The sequence below is a fragment of the Anolis carolinensis genome, chromosome 3 (assembly GCF_035594765.1).
Source record: "Anolis carolinensis isolate JA03-04 chromosome 3, rAnoCar3.1.pri, whole genome shotgun sequence".
NCBI classification, from domain to species: Eukaryota; Metazoa; Chordata; class Lepidosauria; order Squamata; family Dactyloidae; genus Anolis; species Anolis carolinensis.
In genome coordinates this window covers 101176111-101194481 of record NC_085843.1, presented here as the reverse complement: position 1 = coordinate 101194481, position 18371 = coordinate 101176111, and the positions used below count along the sequence as shown (strand labels likewise).

The window sequence follows — 18371 nt, the reverse complement described above, 5'->3', positions numbered from 1 at the left end:
GCATATGCCCTAAGATAGGAGCCTAGCCATGTTCGGTCTGACTCGTTATACTCTGATCGCCACACGCACTCTAGTTCCCTCTTCTTTCGCTTCATCACTGCCAGCTCCTCAGTAAACCAAGGAGCTGGTTTAGCTCGGTTACTCGAGAGGGGACGCTCCGGAGCGATCGTGTCTATTGCCCTAGTCATCTCTCCATTCCAGAGAGAGACCAGAGCATCAACAGGATCACCTGCCGAGGAGGCGGGAAATTCCCCAAGAGCTGTCAGGAATCCTTCTGGATCCATAAGTCTCCTGGGGCGGACCATTTTAGGTACACCACCCCTGCAGAGGTTGGGGGGCGCAGTAAGTCTAAACCTGATCAGGTGATGGTCGGTCCATGGCAAAGGAGCGATAGTGAGCTCCTCCACACCGCCACCTTCCTCCCATCCCTGACAGAAGACCAGGTCTAGTGTGTGTCCCGCACTGTGGGTGGGACCAGATACGAGTTGGGACAGCCCCATGGTTGCCATGGCGGCCATGAAGTCCTGAGCCGCACCTGAAAGGTTAGTCTCGGCATGGACATTGAAGTCCCCCAGCACTATGAGCCGCCGGATTACAGAAAGATTTGGAGATTGTACGGACTGGGATACTGTTCTGCAAAAGCAGACCTACAATGTTTGTGTTAGAAACTGAACCTCTTTGATAGATGTCATGTAATTTCTATTATGGCATGTAGAGTTGCAAATTTGTCTTCGTTAAATTACAGAGCATATGGTGTTTTATATAATACTAGCTGTGCCCGGCCACGCGTTGCTGTGCCGTTGTCTGGTGGTATTGGTGAGAAATTGTTGAGGTAGTGGTGGTATTGAATGTCTGTTCTATGGTTGTCTTTATGTTTAGTATGCACATTGAAGTGGGTTATATGGCAGTGTGGAGTCAAGATAATCCAGTTCAAAGCAGATAATATAAGATTCTAAATGGGTTATATAGCTGAGTGGAAGGGCCTTGAGTCTACACTGCCATATAATCCAGTTCAAATCTGATAATCTGTGGAAGAGGCCTAAGTGAGGCCTAACTGTGCCTGTCCCTTGGGCAGAGTAGGTTGCTAGGAGACCAAGTGGGCAAAGCTTAGCCTTCAAACTGGCAGCAATTGGATACAAACAATTATTGCTCTCCCTGTAATTAGAACTTTATTTTTCTTTTCTTTTTGTTGTATCAACCTAGAGCCGTGAATGATGGGTTGTGTTGTCAAATTTTGAGGTTGGGGGGCCTGTAGTTTTGTTGTTTTGTCCGCTGCCCTGATGCCATCACTCTTTTATATATATAGATTTTTGTAGTGTTTTTAACTTTATTTTTAAATTTGGTTTTACAATATTAAAAGCATAATACATAGCTACTATTTCCTTTGGACATCCTACTTCATCACGGTCTTTTTTATTAAATACATTTTGTTTTTAAGAAATGTTGCTCCAAATTTTCTTGTGATTTGGTAGAAGGCCTTGATCCATTGTTAGATCCAAAACCTGAGGTGGAAGTGGAGATACAACATTTTCTATTATTATTTCTTCCTTTGCCATTGAGTTTTCGTTATTAAGTTTTCAGCTACAACATAACAGGGTCTACCCAGAAGAAGAAAAATCAATCTTCATTTTCCCAAGGTCTTACTATTTTGGTTATATCAGCTCCAATTAGTATTCAGACCAAATCTTTATCTGACAATTCTATATTTTTCTTATCAAAACTTATATTAATAAAGATTCTGAAATGTGTGTGTGTGTGTGTGTGTTGTGTAACCTTATTGTTTGATTTAACTAGATTACAGTTTTGTTCCAAAAATCCATACTTTCACAGCAGAAGATCCCCACATGTCACAGGGCATTTATACCCCTGCATTGTCTCCAAAAATTTTGTGAGCATGTATTATTAATTTTGTGTAATTGAATGAGTGCTAAATGCCATATCTGAACTGCGTGAATTTCTTGTTCTTCAGAAAAGGTAGAGAATCGATTGAGTGGTCCAAAATTTTCTCCAGTTCCCATCTGAAATACACTTTTTGATCACTATTCCCAAATTAACTTTTCCCCTCTTTGTGTCCCAAATGAATCCTCTAAAATGGTTTTAATAACATCCTATAGTTTTGAGAGATTTGTTTACACATGTAGATTCATGTATACTTTAAGCTCTCAGTTACAGTATCCCCAAAACCTGTGCAAAGGCAGTAACTCGAGCAATATGATAATATGTCCATTGTTATTTTAGTTTGAAGGGGTGACACAGTTAGGTTCATAATAAGAATTATAAGACAGCCTCAGTGTCCATGAACAAAATATTGGCCCCAAACCATTTCAGTGCTACCCACTTGAGGCTTGATTGACAAATGGCAACCAAATATGGCTGTGGGCCCTTGAAAGGGAATTGAAAATGGAGATAATTTGTTTGCATGCGATGTTTCCTACATTATATAACTAATTTTGTCTTAATATCACCACAATTCCTCCCCCCCCCTCCCCTCACCCCAGTTGCAATTGCAAAATATTTTGCATTGTATAGACCAGGCTCTTATACTTTTCCACTCTTAAACCCTTTTTGCCCAAGGAATTTTTATGTGACCCCAGGTATATAGGTATATAAAATAGGTATAAAAACCAACTATTTACTGACAATAAATTGTCATTTTCAAGGCTTGCTAAACAGGCTGGTTTTCCTTTTTGTGGAATACAGCTGAAGCATTTTCTGTAGAGTCCACTATAAACTCTACATGTTGTTGCAAACAGATTTGTGTAAATAGGTGGCATTCGGAAACCTTTTCTTGTTATCAAATGTTTTGTGGCCCCAACATCGAGATAAGGGGATCTCATCTGGGATCAGGACCCACAGTTTAAAATGCAGTGATACAGAAGACCATTATCTGCTGCCTTCTCACCTCAACTGCACAGCTTTGGTTTGGATCATTCACCCATATTGATGCCTGCTGTGCGTGTGAGCTTATGATCAGCTGTTGTATTTATGTTGCAATCACAATTTGCAGTTTTACATCAATGACAAAAACCACAGTATTCCTTTTTTAAAATGAAGCTTTTCATCGGGGAGCTTTGCTTTTTACCATTAAAATGATCTTTCTGTGGAATAGAGTGTGCCTTGTCCACAAGAACAAGAGAAATTTGCCCCGAATGGCCTTTACCATGTAACTGTGTCTTGTGAACTCTGCTTAGTCGAGGTAATTGTCTGAGAAACGTGAAATTAAAGGTATGTCTTCTATTGCAGAAAAGAATGGGGACTGGAGACTTTTCTTCCATCTGCTGTACTGCAGAGCATGAAAGAAAAGAACATAAAGAAAGCACTTTCACACCTTGTCAAAGCAAATCAAAACCTAGTTCCTCCAGGTAAAAAGGTAATGCATTTGCATCTTAATAGAACTATATTTTCATAATCAGAAGAGCTGCATCTGAAGAAAGGTATTTTAAATAAGCGTTTTAGGGGGGAAACGCCATATTCTACAGAGCAGTGTGCTTATTGTCATGTTTCAAAAACAATTAAAGAGAATTAATTTAGCCAAATCATTCTTTTATCTTCAGGGTGGTTGGAATTTCTAGTAAACCACAAGGGCATGACTATTTCTCTACCAGAATTCATTTGACTTCTGCATTTCATAAGAAAATAGCTTAAAATTGCTTTCCCTGCTCTGACTTGCATTAACTTGAGTGCCTACTGCAGCTGAATATCTTTCTCATCATGCAGCCCATTGATTTTTCTCACACTGCAGAGTGAAGTATCTTGATAAATAATTCACCTTTGACATGAATGGATGTATGCCCTGGGTTCTTGAGATTTGTATCAAATGGGTTCTATTTGTAATTTCCTTCCAATGTTCTGACCTAGTTCAGTGGAAGCCAATTGATTTTTAGTTCCACCAATTCAAGAGATAAGCACATACTGTACTTAGATCTCTCCAACTGAAATTGTTGGGGACTTGAAAAGCATTAATTTGGTCACATCTTGCGTTATATTTTGAAGATCCAGCCTGTTAAAAAATGGGAATGAAAAATAAGAGAAAACATAGCAAGTTATTTCTTTACTTCAGCAGGTCCAGTGTTAGCACTTGGTATTGTTTAGCAAATACTGTCACCCTGTTTGTTCCCACAGATGATGTTATAAAGAATCATAGGATTGGAAGAGACCGTAAGGGCCATTCAGCCCAATCTCTTGCCATACAAGAATACACAATGAAAGCACCCCTGGCAGATGGCCATCCAGCCTTTGTTTTGGAACCTCCAGAGAAGGAGATTCCATCACACCCTGCAGCAGCATATTCCATTTCCAGTTTTTTAAATACCCTTGAATGTAGCTCATCTGGCCTTGGAGACTAGAATTCATTTAGAGTATATAGGTACTCCAGTGGCAGCTCTTTATTTATTCTTGATGGCTTCCTATAATTGGATTAGTGGTTTGGTGTGATGACTCCTGGACTGTCTGATGACCTTGCTCCTGTTTCTCCCTCAATCTTTCTGGATTACCTGAGACTGATTTAAACTGGTTTGACTATCCTATGGCACTTGGGTCACTTCCTGATTGTAGCACAGGCCATTTATGGAGCAGACAATGGTGAGGAGAGGTTGCCATGCTCAGCCTTGGACAAAGAAAATAAGTAGTAGGTGAATTGGCCATAATGCCTAGCCCATCCATTTTTTCATACAGTAAACATACAGTTAATCCAAATTGTTTTCTACCAGTACAGTTTTAGTGCTGCTGCAGGTAGAGTATAAAATTCATCTGAAGAAAGCAAACATGGTTTTAACTCAAAGAGCTCAAAAGAACTACTGCCTTTATGGGGTTCTTTGAGGAATGACCTGCTTATTGAATTTAATAATCTCTTGTTGCCATTCTCCCTAGCCTAAGTAACCCAATTCTAATTTATCTGCTTGAGGCTCACTGCATCTTATCTTTATAATCAATTTGTTTGTTTTGGTCTTATTTTTCAGCTATCTGCTCTTCAGGCCAAGGTTCACTATCTCAAGTTTCTCAGTGATCTGCGACTATATGGAGGCCGAGTATTCAAAGCAACACTACTAGTATGCTTTCTATATATTATTCTTATTTTTTTCCAAAGATTCTGCACATGGCTGATTAATGGAACAATTAATTGCAGAACAATTAATGTTGAGGCAAATCTTGTAATAGTTCTAACTCTATAAATATAGTAAATAAATAAATACTTGAAGGAGTCCCATATCTGATCATTTGTATTATAGTTGCCATCCTTTCATTTTTGTTTTTCAGGTATTGTTGGACTGTAAATATGATCATCTGTCATCACTCTTTGTATTGTCCAGGCTCTCGACTACAAGTTGTCTGTTAATGTCTTAGTACTATAGTATATATAACCTCATGAAGAGGAAGTAGAAAAATATTTTCTGTGATAAAAATTGTATGTTACTCACAGACTCAATGTGATGAAATACTCAGTCCCTTCCTCTGAAATATAGTTTATACAACATGGTATGCATTGGTAGCCTCCCATCCAAATATTAACTAGGACCAACCCAGGATCTGATCCCTTTAGAGTATTGGATTTGATACCCTGGAGTAACATAACAGCAGTGACGAACATTACCCACAACCAGATCTATATGTCTAACATATTTTAAAGATTATATGCATTGCATCTTTACATAAAGATCTCCCTCCCTCCCTCTCTTCTCTCTCTCTCTCTCTCTCTCTCTGCTTTTCTTGTTGCAGCAGGGAGAAAAGCGTTCTGAGGTGACATTGTTAGTGGGACCACGATATGGCATTAGCCATGTAATAAACACCAAAACTAATCTGGTGGCCCTTCTGGCAGATTTCAGCCATGTGAACAGAATCGAGATGTTTACAGAAGATGAAACAATTGTTAGGGTTGAGCTTCATGTACTAGATGTAAAAGTAAGTTGAATGTTAATTTTAAGTGTTTAACACCTGTCAAATAAAAGCCATGGTCTACATGTTAGACAGCAGTGGTATCAATGTCTCTGATATTCTGTATATTATAAAAGTTAGTTAGAGATGTAAGAAACTATCATTTATCCTATTTATGTTTCTGAAAACCCCATTGAACCTAATGTGACTTGCTTCTGAATAAATTTGCTTAAGATCATGTGTCAGTTTAATTATATTCAGAATATTTGCTTGCTGTGATTTTATGATTAAAAAATATTTTAGGCTTTGTGTATCTAATACTTCCTGATGTAATAACTTTGGTTTTGTTTTTTTCTTAGCCAATCACTTTGCTGATGGAGTCATCAGATGCCATGAATCTTGCCTGTTTAACAGCTGGATACTATAGACTTCTTGTTGATTCCAGGCGCTCAATATTTAACATGGCCGCCAAGAAAAATGGTGGAAATGGCCGTGAAACAGGTAACAGGATGTATAAATGCAGTCCACCTGCTTCTAGGTCACTGGTTCCCAACCTTTGGGCCTCCAGGTGTTTTGGATTTCAGATCTTACAGTTCCTAACAGCTGGTAAACTAGCTGGGATTTCTGTGAGTTGAAGTCCAAAATACCCAGAGGCCCAAAGGTTGGGAACCACTGTTCTAAGTAAATGGGTTCCAATAGAACAATCTAAGCAATCTGCAGTCAATTTAGGCAAAGTCACCCTACAAATAAGCAAAGAACTGAGAAAGGGAGTCATAAAACAAAAAAGAAATCAAAGTAGCATATTCCTGTAAGTCAGCAGATAAATCGGGTAAAAATTATCCACAGCCAGTCAATCAATAGTGAAGGGTCTGAAACTAGTTAAGCAACAGTCAAACCCAGATAGTACTACAGACCAAAGTCAATTACTGGCTGAACAATTATAGTAAAAGCTAAACAATTGCTAACAAGGTCAAGAGCTCAATATAAACTTTGTTCAAGTTTGATCATGGGCTGGAATTGCTCTCACAGCCCATGATCAAACTTTTGTAGCTGAGTTGTCTAGATCTCACTCCGTTCAACTGGAGCAAAATGCTTTCTTGAGGAACAAGATTTTTTTCTTGGGGAGCTTTCTTTTGCTGATGGACTCTTGTTCAGGTAAACCTCAGGCCCACGTGTATCTTCTCTACTGAACGAGGAGGGGTCCTACTTCATCCCCTGAGTCCAAACCTCTCTGTTCTATGGGTTTGGCATCCTCTGCCCATTCCTCAAGGCCTAGAGTTCATGGGAGCAACCACTATTATAGTGTCTTCAGACTCAGATGATCCAAAATTAGCTTTGCTTTAAGACTCTTCAGCAAAGGACAACAGCTGTGTACATTCAAAATGCAAAATAATAAAGAAATTTATTTTGTTGAAAAACTTTTGTCCTGTATTGTTTTTAACATGTAAGCTATACTGAAACCCATTATTGGAGAAATGTAGGATATTAATGAAATATGTGTGTTGCAGTTGGTGGCATCTCCATCAAATTAAAAGCAAATACCTGTACCCAACTAATTTGCAAAATCATAGTTTTAAAGGCAGAATGTTGGATTCAAAAATACCTTCAGATTAACATCTCTTTTCTGTGTCAACACAGTTTACTGATCCAAAAGTATAGGTCAACATGGTTTTGATTTCCCACTATGTCCTTATAGAATTCCTCTATAAAGTATAAAGAGTCAAAGAAGAAGCAACTAGGAAAATACAGCTGTTAAATTTGTATTTCAAGGTTATAGAATACTTTACATGGTTGTTTAAGAATAACATATTGTTTATTCTGTTGTATCCCAAATAACATAAACTAAATTAATGATTTGCCTTCCCTTCTCCCGATGTACTAATTTTCAGGAACTGAAATGAAGGGGAGGCATATTCTTCATGGCTCTGAGTGGAACTGCGTGGCAAAAACTACTACCTTCCCAGCAGAGGAAGAACAGGAAACCCACATGTTTGTAGACTCCAAACAGAAGACAGTGGATGTCTCGGATAGTACTTTGTGTTCAAATGAACACAGGCACATGTACATCGAGAATGTTTATGGGCCTAGTGGGCATGATCAGCAGCTGGCCAAACAAACTGACTCCAGGGAGGCAGAAGAAAACCGAAATGTGAGTGAGCAATCTGTGCTGTCATACTCAGGACTGGAATTGAACAAGAAAACACAAGGGTCTCCAAGAGCAGCAAAAGTGTCTTTTATATTTGGAGATCACAGTTTGGATGGTATTAACCCCCAAACTCTTGGCTATGAGAGACTATTGGATGAAAGTCCAGAAGCTTTAGAGAAGCAAAGAGCTCTTTATATAAGCCATGCCAATGACATTAAGGGCTTGGAGTTGTCTCCAGATGCTGAAAGCATTCAGTTTGCTGCTAATACTGTTTATTCGGGCTTACATGATAGCAAAATATTTGGAGCTGCAGAAGGTATTGAAGAGCCTTTGCTGCACGATATTTGTTATTCTGAGAACACAGATGATGCTGAGGATGAAGATGAAGCAAGCTGTGAGGAAGACATAATGGTGGGAGAAATCAATAGACCTGCTCTTCTAAGCCTTTCAGGTTCTAGTGATGACATCATAGATTTGACATCCCTTCCACCACCAGAAGGTGATGATAATGAAGATGACTTCCTCTTGCATTCTCTAAACATGGCCATTGCTGCTCCTCCACCTGGGTTCAGAGATAGCTCTGATGAGGAAGATTCTCAGAATCACACATTACAGTACAGAGAAGACAAGGAAGAAACTGATAACCTAGGAAGTGGGGATATTCCAGTGTCACTTATAGATGCTGTCCCAACTAATACTGAAGGAAAAGGAGAAAAGAGGCTTGATGATGCTGTAGTCTCTACACTCCAAGCACTGGAGGCCTTGGCTGCTTCTGAGGAGCAACAGTCAAATGATAATTCAGGTTCTTTCACTACTGTTACATTTATTCATTGAAATACGTCATACCATTTCATCCATTTTCATCATTAGCATTGTTATGATTATTATTATTATCATTATCATTTTGCCATCATCAGACATACCCATATGTTAAGTTGCCTTTCTTGGAAACTATGCAATATATGAATCCGTATTCTTGAACATTTCTAAGCTTACAAAGCTCATTTTCTTATTACAGTGCCTGACAAGGTTTCATTAACTGGTTTCATTAATGTTTTGTGGCATACAGGTGTAGCCATCATGAGAGCATATAGCCCTGAATCATCGTCAGATTCTGGAAATGAGACTAACTCTTCTGAAATGACTGAAAGTTCTGAATTGGCTGCAGCACAAAAACTGTCTGAGAATGCCACGCGTATGTTTTTGCCCACTAATGATGGTTACCAGCCCCTTGGGGAGCCACACTCTGAATTCTCTGTCTCGAAGAGTCAGGCTGGGGGTTTGCTAATGAAATCCTTGCAATCATCAGCAAATCATCAAGTTATGGATCTCCAGTCAAAAGTTGTGCCTTCAAAGCAGATTCTCCATTCAGATAACATGGAGATGGAACCAGAAACCATGGAAACCAAATCTGTTACTGAATATTTTAGCAAGCTGCACATGGGTTCTGCAGTATATTCTTGCACTACTAAACGGAAGAATAAGGTGAATGATGGAGAAGGAAAAGGAACTCCTGAAAACACTGCTGTTGTGAAAAAACAGCAGGGAGTTAAAAAAACAGAAACTGATGAGCAAAAGGGTAAAGCCAGTATGCTCTCTTCCAAGGAGAGTCAACGCATAAGCACTTTTAATGTGGAGAGAACTGCTTTTCGCAGGGATGGCCAAAGATGGTATGCTACTTCAGATGAGGAAGCAGTAGAAAAACCAAATTCAGAAGGGATGAATGGAAAGACAGTTTCCAGAGTTTCAAGTCCTGGAAAAACAGAAGTGGACTGTAAAGATGAAACACATCCTGAAACTGACCACAGCAGTATTTTGGGACATGGGCCAGATGAACACTTTGTGTCTGATGTGACCACGCACTCTTCTCCCAAAGAGCAAAATGACTCTGAAGATGCCGATTTGTCTGTGGATGATCATCACTTCTCAAAGCTCCCAGAAGTGGAGCAGGGTGTCACTAGATTATGTGAGTACCATTTAGCTAAGCGCATGTCATCCTTGCAGAGCGAAGGGCATTTTTCCCTGCAAAGCTCTCAGTGCTCTTCAGTCGATGCAGGGTGTAGCACAGGCAGCAGCAGCACATGCGGGACCCCAATCGAATCTCCTCTTTGTACTTCTGATGCTAAGCACATGATGCCTGACTCCACAGGGAAAGGCATCAATTATATGTCTGCCGATGAAAGAGCTGCCATGCTTCCCAACCATGGAGCAACATACAAAGATCTGCATCAACAGCCCGAAACTGTGTGCCACCGAATGAATGTGCCTGTTATGCATTCTGCAGTCAATTCTGCTGATCCCCTATTTGGCACTTTGAGAGATGGATGTCACAGGATTCCCAAGATTAAAGAAACTACAGGTATGGCAGCACCAAAGCATTCATCTGAGTATGCAGGATAGAAATGTGTGTCACCTAAAGCCATTTAAGTGAACTGAATGACTGTAGATATGACATGACTATATGTGCACAGGCTCTGTGACACCAAATGCATAAGTATGGGGAGGAAAATATTAGAATGTACATGTATTAGAGTGTAATGCATGTAGGCTGTCCACATGCATTAATGTGGATTCATGTGGGCAGACTATATTATTCCCATGACCCTCCTGCAAAAAATTATCCAATGTGCCTCTTATCTTTTGAGCCTTCAACTGGGTATCTTATCTATTCTTCAAAGGAAGGCATATTTTGCCTTTCATCATACATACATACATGTTGGCTGTCACTAAATGAGTAAATATAGTCTCATCCAAAAAACAAGTGCTTGAGCATGTAGCTAACAATGTGATAACAATGTCATTAATTAAGTATGATAGAAAAAAATTCTCTCCTTCAGACGTGCTGTAGTTCTACAGCATGTTCTTCGAGGTTGTAGTATGCAGTTTGCCTTGTTTAAGAGCAAGCTGTGAACAAGCCAAAGGAATGGAACAATGCTTTACATTTTTTCTTTGAGTACAGAGAAACATGACAAACTAACAATGGCATTCAGAAGGAAAATATTAATCTTACTTCTTCTGGAATTCCTAAAGACAACAACCTTGGCTAAGTATAATTTCCCATTGGATCATAAATAGGAGAGTTAAGCATACTAATCATGTGCTCATATCTTTTCTGCTGCTTGTAAAAATTTAATATCGCATTAATGTAGATCTAATTTTACTCAGAGCACAGTTAATTGACTGAAACAGAGAAAATATTTGTGGTATAATCAACCATAAAACACATGGTTGATGGCAGGCTTCCCTCAGCCCAGGGTCCTCTTATCTTCCCCACAACCAATGCTTCTTTGGCTATGACTATTAGGAACTATAGTTCAATAGATCTAGAAGACACTGAGCTAGAAAAAGCTGGTCTTTAGGGTGATGGGTGCTTTTGTTCCCACAACTGCCACAAAGCACTGGTAAAATAGGAGGGAGAGCATCAGTGTTTCCACCAACCAGTATTGCTAATGTATAATGACTGCTAAGAAAACCTCTACAGTCGTTATGCATGTCACCATTTCAGAAACTTCTCTTGGGCACAAATGAGTAATTGGCCTGCTCAGTCTCATGGAGAGAATGAGCGGGTTCACTCTCCCATTTGGCAGCACAATGAAATGATGAGGTGAGATTTTAAATTCCCAAATTCATATTCCACTTGGAAAGAAATTTAAATTTAAAAACAAGTTGGATGTGTGAGAAAGCACAGTAGTAAATCCTGGTCCTGGTCTTGTGCTTAACTGAGTCAAAAACAAAAAACAAACCTTTGACTTTGAATCCTTGCGTATTCAGTGCATGTTTGTTCTGCTTTAACATTGCCACCTCTTTTTTCTAAGCTTTAACAGCTGTGCTCTGCTCCATGCTATGCGTGTTGCATTTGACTTCATGTTTAATTTCAGCCTTTTAATTAATGATATTTCAGCTGTTTTATGAAGAATATACCCAGATTTGCACATTTGTTTATATGTGAGATGGAGAGAATTTTTGAATCTTACAAAAATACGGGGGAAAGTGGAACCGACAGGTTTCTCCATTTTTATTGAACTCACATGAATGGCAATCCATAAATTAAATCAGTATTGGATCTAAAAACCATACATGACTGATTTCACATGTTTAGTTTAACCATCTGAATATTTCCTGAAACACCATGATTATTTACTTACTACTTACTTAGGCAATTCCTCATTATGCAAGTATGATTGTCCTCCAAGAGTAGTGTCTTGGTGGTGGGTACATAGGTGACTGTGGAGTTCTGTTCTTGACCCACATGTTCTTCCACAGTGGGGACATCGGATTCCTGTTGCTGCTAAATCTCTGGGCCTGATGATACTAAAATATGTATTTTATAGTGTATTTTTAAAAAATATAATGCATGAAATAGTCACTACAAGCCTTTCTGAGATGTGTAATTTCTCTCTCTGTTCTTCTACTACCCCTAGTGTAGCTTTTACAGAACCTGTGACTGGAAGACAAGGAGGCATGCCTTCAGCTTTTCCTAAACAGCCCAGTGCTGAATCCATCAAGCTATCATCCCACATTCACTCTGAATCAAAGGTGCCAAGTCAAAACCAAGACTCTTTTGATGTTCCCAAAGTCAGCCAGTCAGGTGGGGTAGCCGTTAGTTTATGGCCATATGATGTGATGGGAGGAAGCCTCAGAATGCCACACAATAGAAAGGTTTTACGGCGTAGCAGCAGTGTCATTGCAGCCACTACAGGAATCGAGGTGTTTCTTGAGAAGGAGAAAGCCACAGTCAGTGTGATGTGCACTGGAGTAGGTGACTCAAAATCTGAAAAGAAAGTTGAACTTCCTCTGGGCAAAGTGCTCTCAAAAAGTTATTCCCAAAGCTCTATGAATGTCAGTGTGAGCACTAAAAGATCTTCTATCTTGAACACCATGCAAAAGGAGCCCAAGCAGTACCGAACACTGCCCTTGAGAAAACTAGATGCCAGCAACTGGAAATGCCACGGTCCCTTTAGCTATTGTTTTCTAAAGAGGGGAGATGCTGATGAAGATGATGATGAAGCTGAACACAGAGACAGCACCCAGCTCTCATGCCGCTATCATCCTGAAACGCAGCACACCGTAGCAGAACTTTCCATCCAATCCACATCCACTGGGCATGAAACGGAAGGCATTGGGATCCCTGGAAGTGGAGAAAAGAGTCCACACAAAAAAGGCAGTCTTCAAGAGGAGGAGGGTAAAATTGTTGTGAATCTCAGTGACATGTCCTTTGATGCATGGATTGCAAGACTCAGTGTAATAAAGGAGAAGAATTATACAGTGCCTGATGGATTTCTTGCAGCACAAAAGGATGCCAATGAGTTGCTCTGTTTGGTCCGATCTTGTGTGGGAAAGAGGGAGGATCATCCAGAAACATATGACCTTAAACTTTCTCAGTACAAACAACTGTTGTCTGTAGAATCAAGACAGCTGGGAAGTGCCTGCAGGAAAATGGCCATGGCTGAAACAAGCCCTGAGGAAATGCTTCTAGCTATGACTTCTAGCTTTCAAGTACTCTGTTGCTTAACAGAAGCCTGCATGCGTTTAGTTAAAATCATGAACTCTGAAACACAGCAGGAGGAAATTGTAGCTAAAATAGATGAGGTTTTAATAAACTACATTTGTCTTCTAAAGGCCGCAGAAGCAGTGACTGGCAAGTCCTCCGGTGACTCTAGCATTAAACTCTTGGCTCGTCATTCGACTACCATGGCCACTATTGTAAGCACACTAACACGTTCTCTTAAAACACTTTTAAATAAATAAACAGAAGTCACTTCATAATTTACCTTTGCAAAGCCATACATTTAAAAAAGAAAACCTTTTATTTACTTCTATGTGTTATGAACTAATGTTAACAGATACAACTCTCTCTGTATATTTTGTTATTTTATATAAAATAGGAATGAGGCTTTTAAAAAAATTCTATAAAATGATAAATGTCTAGCCAGCTGTATCCTCTGTTTCCTTTATTTGAGAGTGAGAGAAAGCAAAAGAGAAAGAGATACTGTACAAGATCATTTGGACATTTGGCTTTTTCATGGTCAAATCTGCAGGGGTATTATTTAACTTCTAAAGACTGCAGTGCTACAGGAATTACATCCTTTTCTTCTCCAGGTTTATACTTGGAAACCATACAATCCATGGCTGGAAAAAATAAGAAATGGGATCATGTTGTATATAACAATATTTAATGTTTGAATTATAATTTTTAATAGCAAAATACATTTTAAACCCCAGAGACTATTATAACTTATTAGAGATTATATATATATAAATATATATACATACACAATAAATTAATCTTTTGTTCATATCACTTGCCTAATCCATCTGTTCTTCTCTTCTATTTCTTTCCTGTCTCTTTGCCCAAAAAACCTCTCCAAAGCAGCTCACAAAGGGTAAAACAAATACACATGTCTAACAATAAAATACATCTTAACAAATATTTAACACAGGAATGGTATTAAAAGGAGCTAAATCAAAATATGTCATTCAGCTAAGAAACATCAAAGAAAACCCCAAATGTTAGAAAACTGAAGAAGAAACAACTCCCATACCCGGTGTCTAGCTTTTTAAAAGGTACCTGAATGCAGCTCTCTTCCCCACTGACTGCTTTTTATGCTTTCAAGCCAGAAGAGCTTGGCATACAATACTGTTACACACCAAAATTGCACTGCATCAGTTCTGTCTTTGCTTGGAGCATATTGCACAACATAATTCTCCTGGTGCTGAACTGTGATGCATACTATGGGTTTGCCTGGAAATAGATTCTGCCCACACCAAAATAATATTTTTATGGCCCCCTATCCCACTATGGTTTTGTAACCACTTTGAATTATGCTTCATTAGGTGCATAGTGGCTCTGGCAAGTTTTCATTGTTCCTCCCTGCAGATTTCTAACAGCGAAATACCAAACTACTTGTGGTGATTAAACTGGGAAGAAACCAGGATTCCCAAGTGTTCCCAAAGAAATTGCTATACATACATAAACACACACAAGTAGGAAGTAGTGCAACAGTGCAATTCCAATGTATCAGGTGTAGCAAATGTAATCCTACTAAGGATTAATGTCCAGAGGAGTCCTAGGGTTCAGGAAAGGATGTGGATTATCTGCTTTGATAATCTGAATTATGTGGCAGTGTAGAAGGGGCCATAGAAAGACAGAATAGACACTCAATAAAGTAATAGCTATAGTTATATAACTAACAGAGCCTGACTATTTATAAGGAAATTTGGGTATTCCTAAACTATAGAAAAATAAGTTGTCCTTGAGAGTGCTGTGGATCCATTCCTAACCTAGCTTTATTCTCTAAACATCAGTTATCTATTGAGTTTAGTAGTAGTACTGATGCAGATATAGGATAAATGCAGTTGGCTACATCTTTCACTGCCTTGGCTTCATTCTATCAAATCCTGGTACGGGAATCTTCTAACAGAGAATTGTAAGTATCTCACCAAAGTCTTACCATAAGATTCTGCAGAATAGAGTCGTAAATTTACTGTGCTACTGAAACTGATATAACTATGAACAGCATATACATATAAGTTGTACTATGATGAAAGTACAAGGAAATTGTGAGTGGACACAGCACTTCATTTCAGTAGGCTGAAATCAAAGCCAGACTTAGAGTTCTCTATTTTGGTTGCCTGAAATTCCTCATCAGCAAAGAATACAGCTCTATTTCCTTCAGCAGTCTGATATAAGGCAACTACCAAGGGGCAATCTTAAATGATACCAAAAAGCACTTATGAAAGACCAGTAATAGTAGTCAACATTGGCAATATCATTATCTTAGGGTGCATGTACACTGTAAAATTAATGTATTTGACACTACTTTAACTGTTGACTTAATGCTATGGAATCATGGGAATTGTAGCCTTACAATTTATTTAGTGGGTTGCTGTGAGTTTTCCGGGCTGTATGGCCATGTTCCAAAAGAATTATCTCCTGATGTTTCGTCCACATCTATGGCAGGCATCCTCAGAGGTTGTGAGGTCTGTTGGAAACTAGGCAAGTGGGATTTATATGTCTGTGGAATGTCCAGGGTGGGAGAAAGACATGCCTAGTTTCCAAAAGACATGCCTACTTTCCAAAAGACATGCCTACTTTCCAACAGCAGTGGAAACCTTTAGGGGGAAAAGGTGATTAACACTTGCATTCATGTTGTTCTTGTTGCTGTTGTATTGTTAATTCAGTTACATTTTATCCCACTGTGCATCCCTATAGATTCCCAGAGCAGCTTTCAGAAATCAAAAACAGGCAATTTCAACCCATAGACTATCTGCCCAAAAAACACAACACAAAAGAAAAAGGGGCTGGTAATGAAGAAGAATATATGTGTGTAATGTATATACACACACACTCATTAACTTTAGAAAGAAACGGATAAGCTGGTTTTCTGATTTTTGTTTTTTCTTTTAATTGTTTTTTGAAGGGTTTTCATTCTATGGATAATTTAACTGAATTTTAATAGTAACTTTCTACATGTTTTTACTTATATTTTTGTAAAGCCTTTTAACTGTGTCTGTTTTGATTTCTATACAATACCTTCAGTCTCAACATTGGGGAAAAGGTGGGGTAAAACGAAGATGATGATGATGATGACAATTTAGACTTCAGCCATCATGAGATTCAGATTGAGTAAGTAGCCATAGGAAAAGGAAGACCAAGTGGAAGAGCCCGTTGACTGTCACAGAACAACATATCTTTTGATCTCTAACCTGATCAGGACAAGCACATAGATGGGAAAGGTCTGCTTCTAAAATCTTAAAAGTACTGGCACACGTGGCCTTCCTGGTGGATTTTGCTCCCATTCCTATATAAGCATGATACCAGTCATGCTTTTTTTCCTTTTCTGTGCTGCATTGATGGGCTGTTTCCCTGTGCTAGAAAGATGCCTGGAGAAAGAGCTTCTCAGTTAATTTCCATTTGAACTTATCATCACAGTGTCTGTTAAATCTTTGGAACAGGATATGCAAGTCCATAAGAGATACTTTCTTAGAAAATAGGCTGATTCTAATGAAGATATGTGCAACATCCACTTTTATGATCTTTAGATATTATATTTATTGACAATTACAATTACCAAAGAGCCAATTCATACTACATGGGTTTGTTTAACTTGCTGCTCAGAATCTAAACTGAGGCCCCTTCTACACTGCCATATAATCCAGATTATCAAAGCAGATAATGCACATTTGAACAGGGTTATATGAGTCTATAAAGTCATATAATCCAGTTCAAAGCAGATAATCTGGATTTTATATAGCAGTGTAGAAGAGGCTTGAAATCATTTGAACTTCATGTTGTAGCCTTATTGTGAAATAACTTATTTTCAGGCTTCAGTTCTTCTGAAAATATTGCAGCCCGCCAAATTTTCATTTCTGCAAATGTGGCTACTGTCAGACGTATTCCTGTACATAAGAGCTTATTTTTTGTAGTCATTTGTAATGTCTAGATAAACATTTAGACAAAGACTAGATCAATACCACCTCAGCTCTCCTGGGAATGAGAAGTGTATTCTCTAAATGTATGGTTGCTAAGAAATTTGGATATCGACTGATATATTCCTTGTTGTCTTGCTATTATTTCAAAACAGGAAAAATTCAATGTGTTTAAAGCGAAAGGTTTGAAAGTAATGGCATGTAGCACAAAGCATGAAATGAAAAACAAGAATTCAATTACCTGGAAGTCTGCGTTGACTGATCATGCTGATATCTTCTATCAGCATTGTTGCATAGCCATTCTGTGAATGTATTTGTACAGAGAGAGTTTTTTTTAATGGAATGAAAGAGTGCCTAGACTGTGTTTGTTTCCCCTCTTCTATAGATTATACCCAGTTCTGATATATTAAACATCATTAAATTTATTTTATAATACTGAGATTTATACTGGCTTGAATGGTTTACATTTTGCACTGGAAATTCAGTTGTTTTTAGTGGAGAGGATATGATCAGGAAGGGCATGATAACATGAAATTATGCTTGCTGAAGACAATCCCTTGCTCTCACTGTATTATAATGTGGGGTCCTCCTTTGCAGAAACTAATCAGCCTCAAATTCAAGACAGAGTATTTTTGCACAAACACAGAAGATGGACATCAGCAGATCATTCATAAAAGGGATTAAGCAAATGTAGGGATTGTAAGGCTATCAATGACTCTTAGCAACAATGTTAGTAAAAAATGGAATGTCAAGATTCTGGATCCACTATAGTTCCATCTCAGGGCTGCCATATAATCCAGATTATCTGCTTTGAACTGGATTATATGACTCTACACTGCCATATAATCCAGTTCAAATCAGATAATCTGGATTTTATATGGCAGTGTAGAACGGGCCACAGTAGATTTAATGCAGTTTGACACAA

At 38.6% G+C, this 18371-nt stretch overlaps 1 protein-coding gene across 6 annotated transcripts in view; it reads left to right on the top strand.

Annotated features, from left to right (window-relative positions):
* frmpd4 (FERM and PDZ domain containing 4) overlaps positions 1–14315 on the top strand; it is a 404084-nt gene extending 389769 nt beyond the window's left edge. For 4 of the 6 annotated variants that reach the window (XM_008107217.3, XM_008107214.3, XM_008107215.3 and 1 more), the window contains exons 11-17: positions 3244–3370; positions 4959–5048; positions 5716–5898; positions 6231–6372; positions 7761–8819; positions 9087–10376; positions 12444–14315. In XM_008107217.3, coding sequence (XP_008105424.3) covers positions 3244–3370; positions 4959–5048; positions 5716–5898; positions 6231–6372; positions 7761–8819; positions 9087–10376; positions 12444–13765 — 4213 coding nt within the window. In that variant the 3' untranslated portion in view covers positions 13766–14315. Of the gene's footprint in view, positions 1–3243; positions 3371–4958; positions 5049–5715; positions 5899–6230; positions 6373–7760; positions 8820–9086; positions 10377–12438 lie in introns of all 6 variants that reach the window. The other 2 variants (XM_016992375.2, XM_016992376.2) reach the window with 2 other exon arrangements.
* Positions 14316–18371: the final 4056 nt, after the last annotated feature.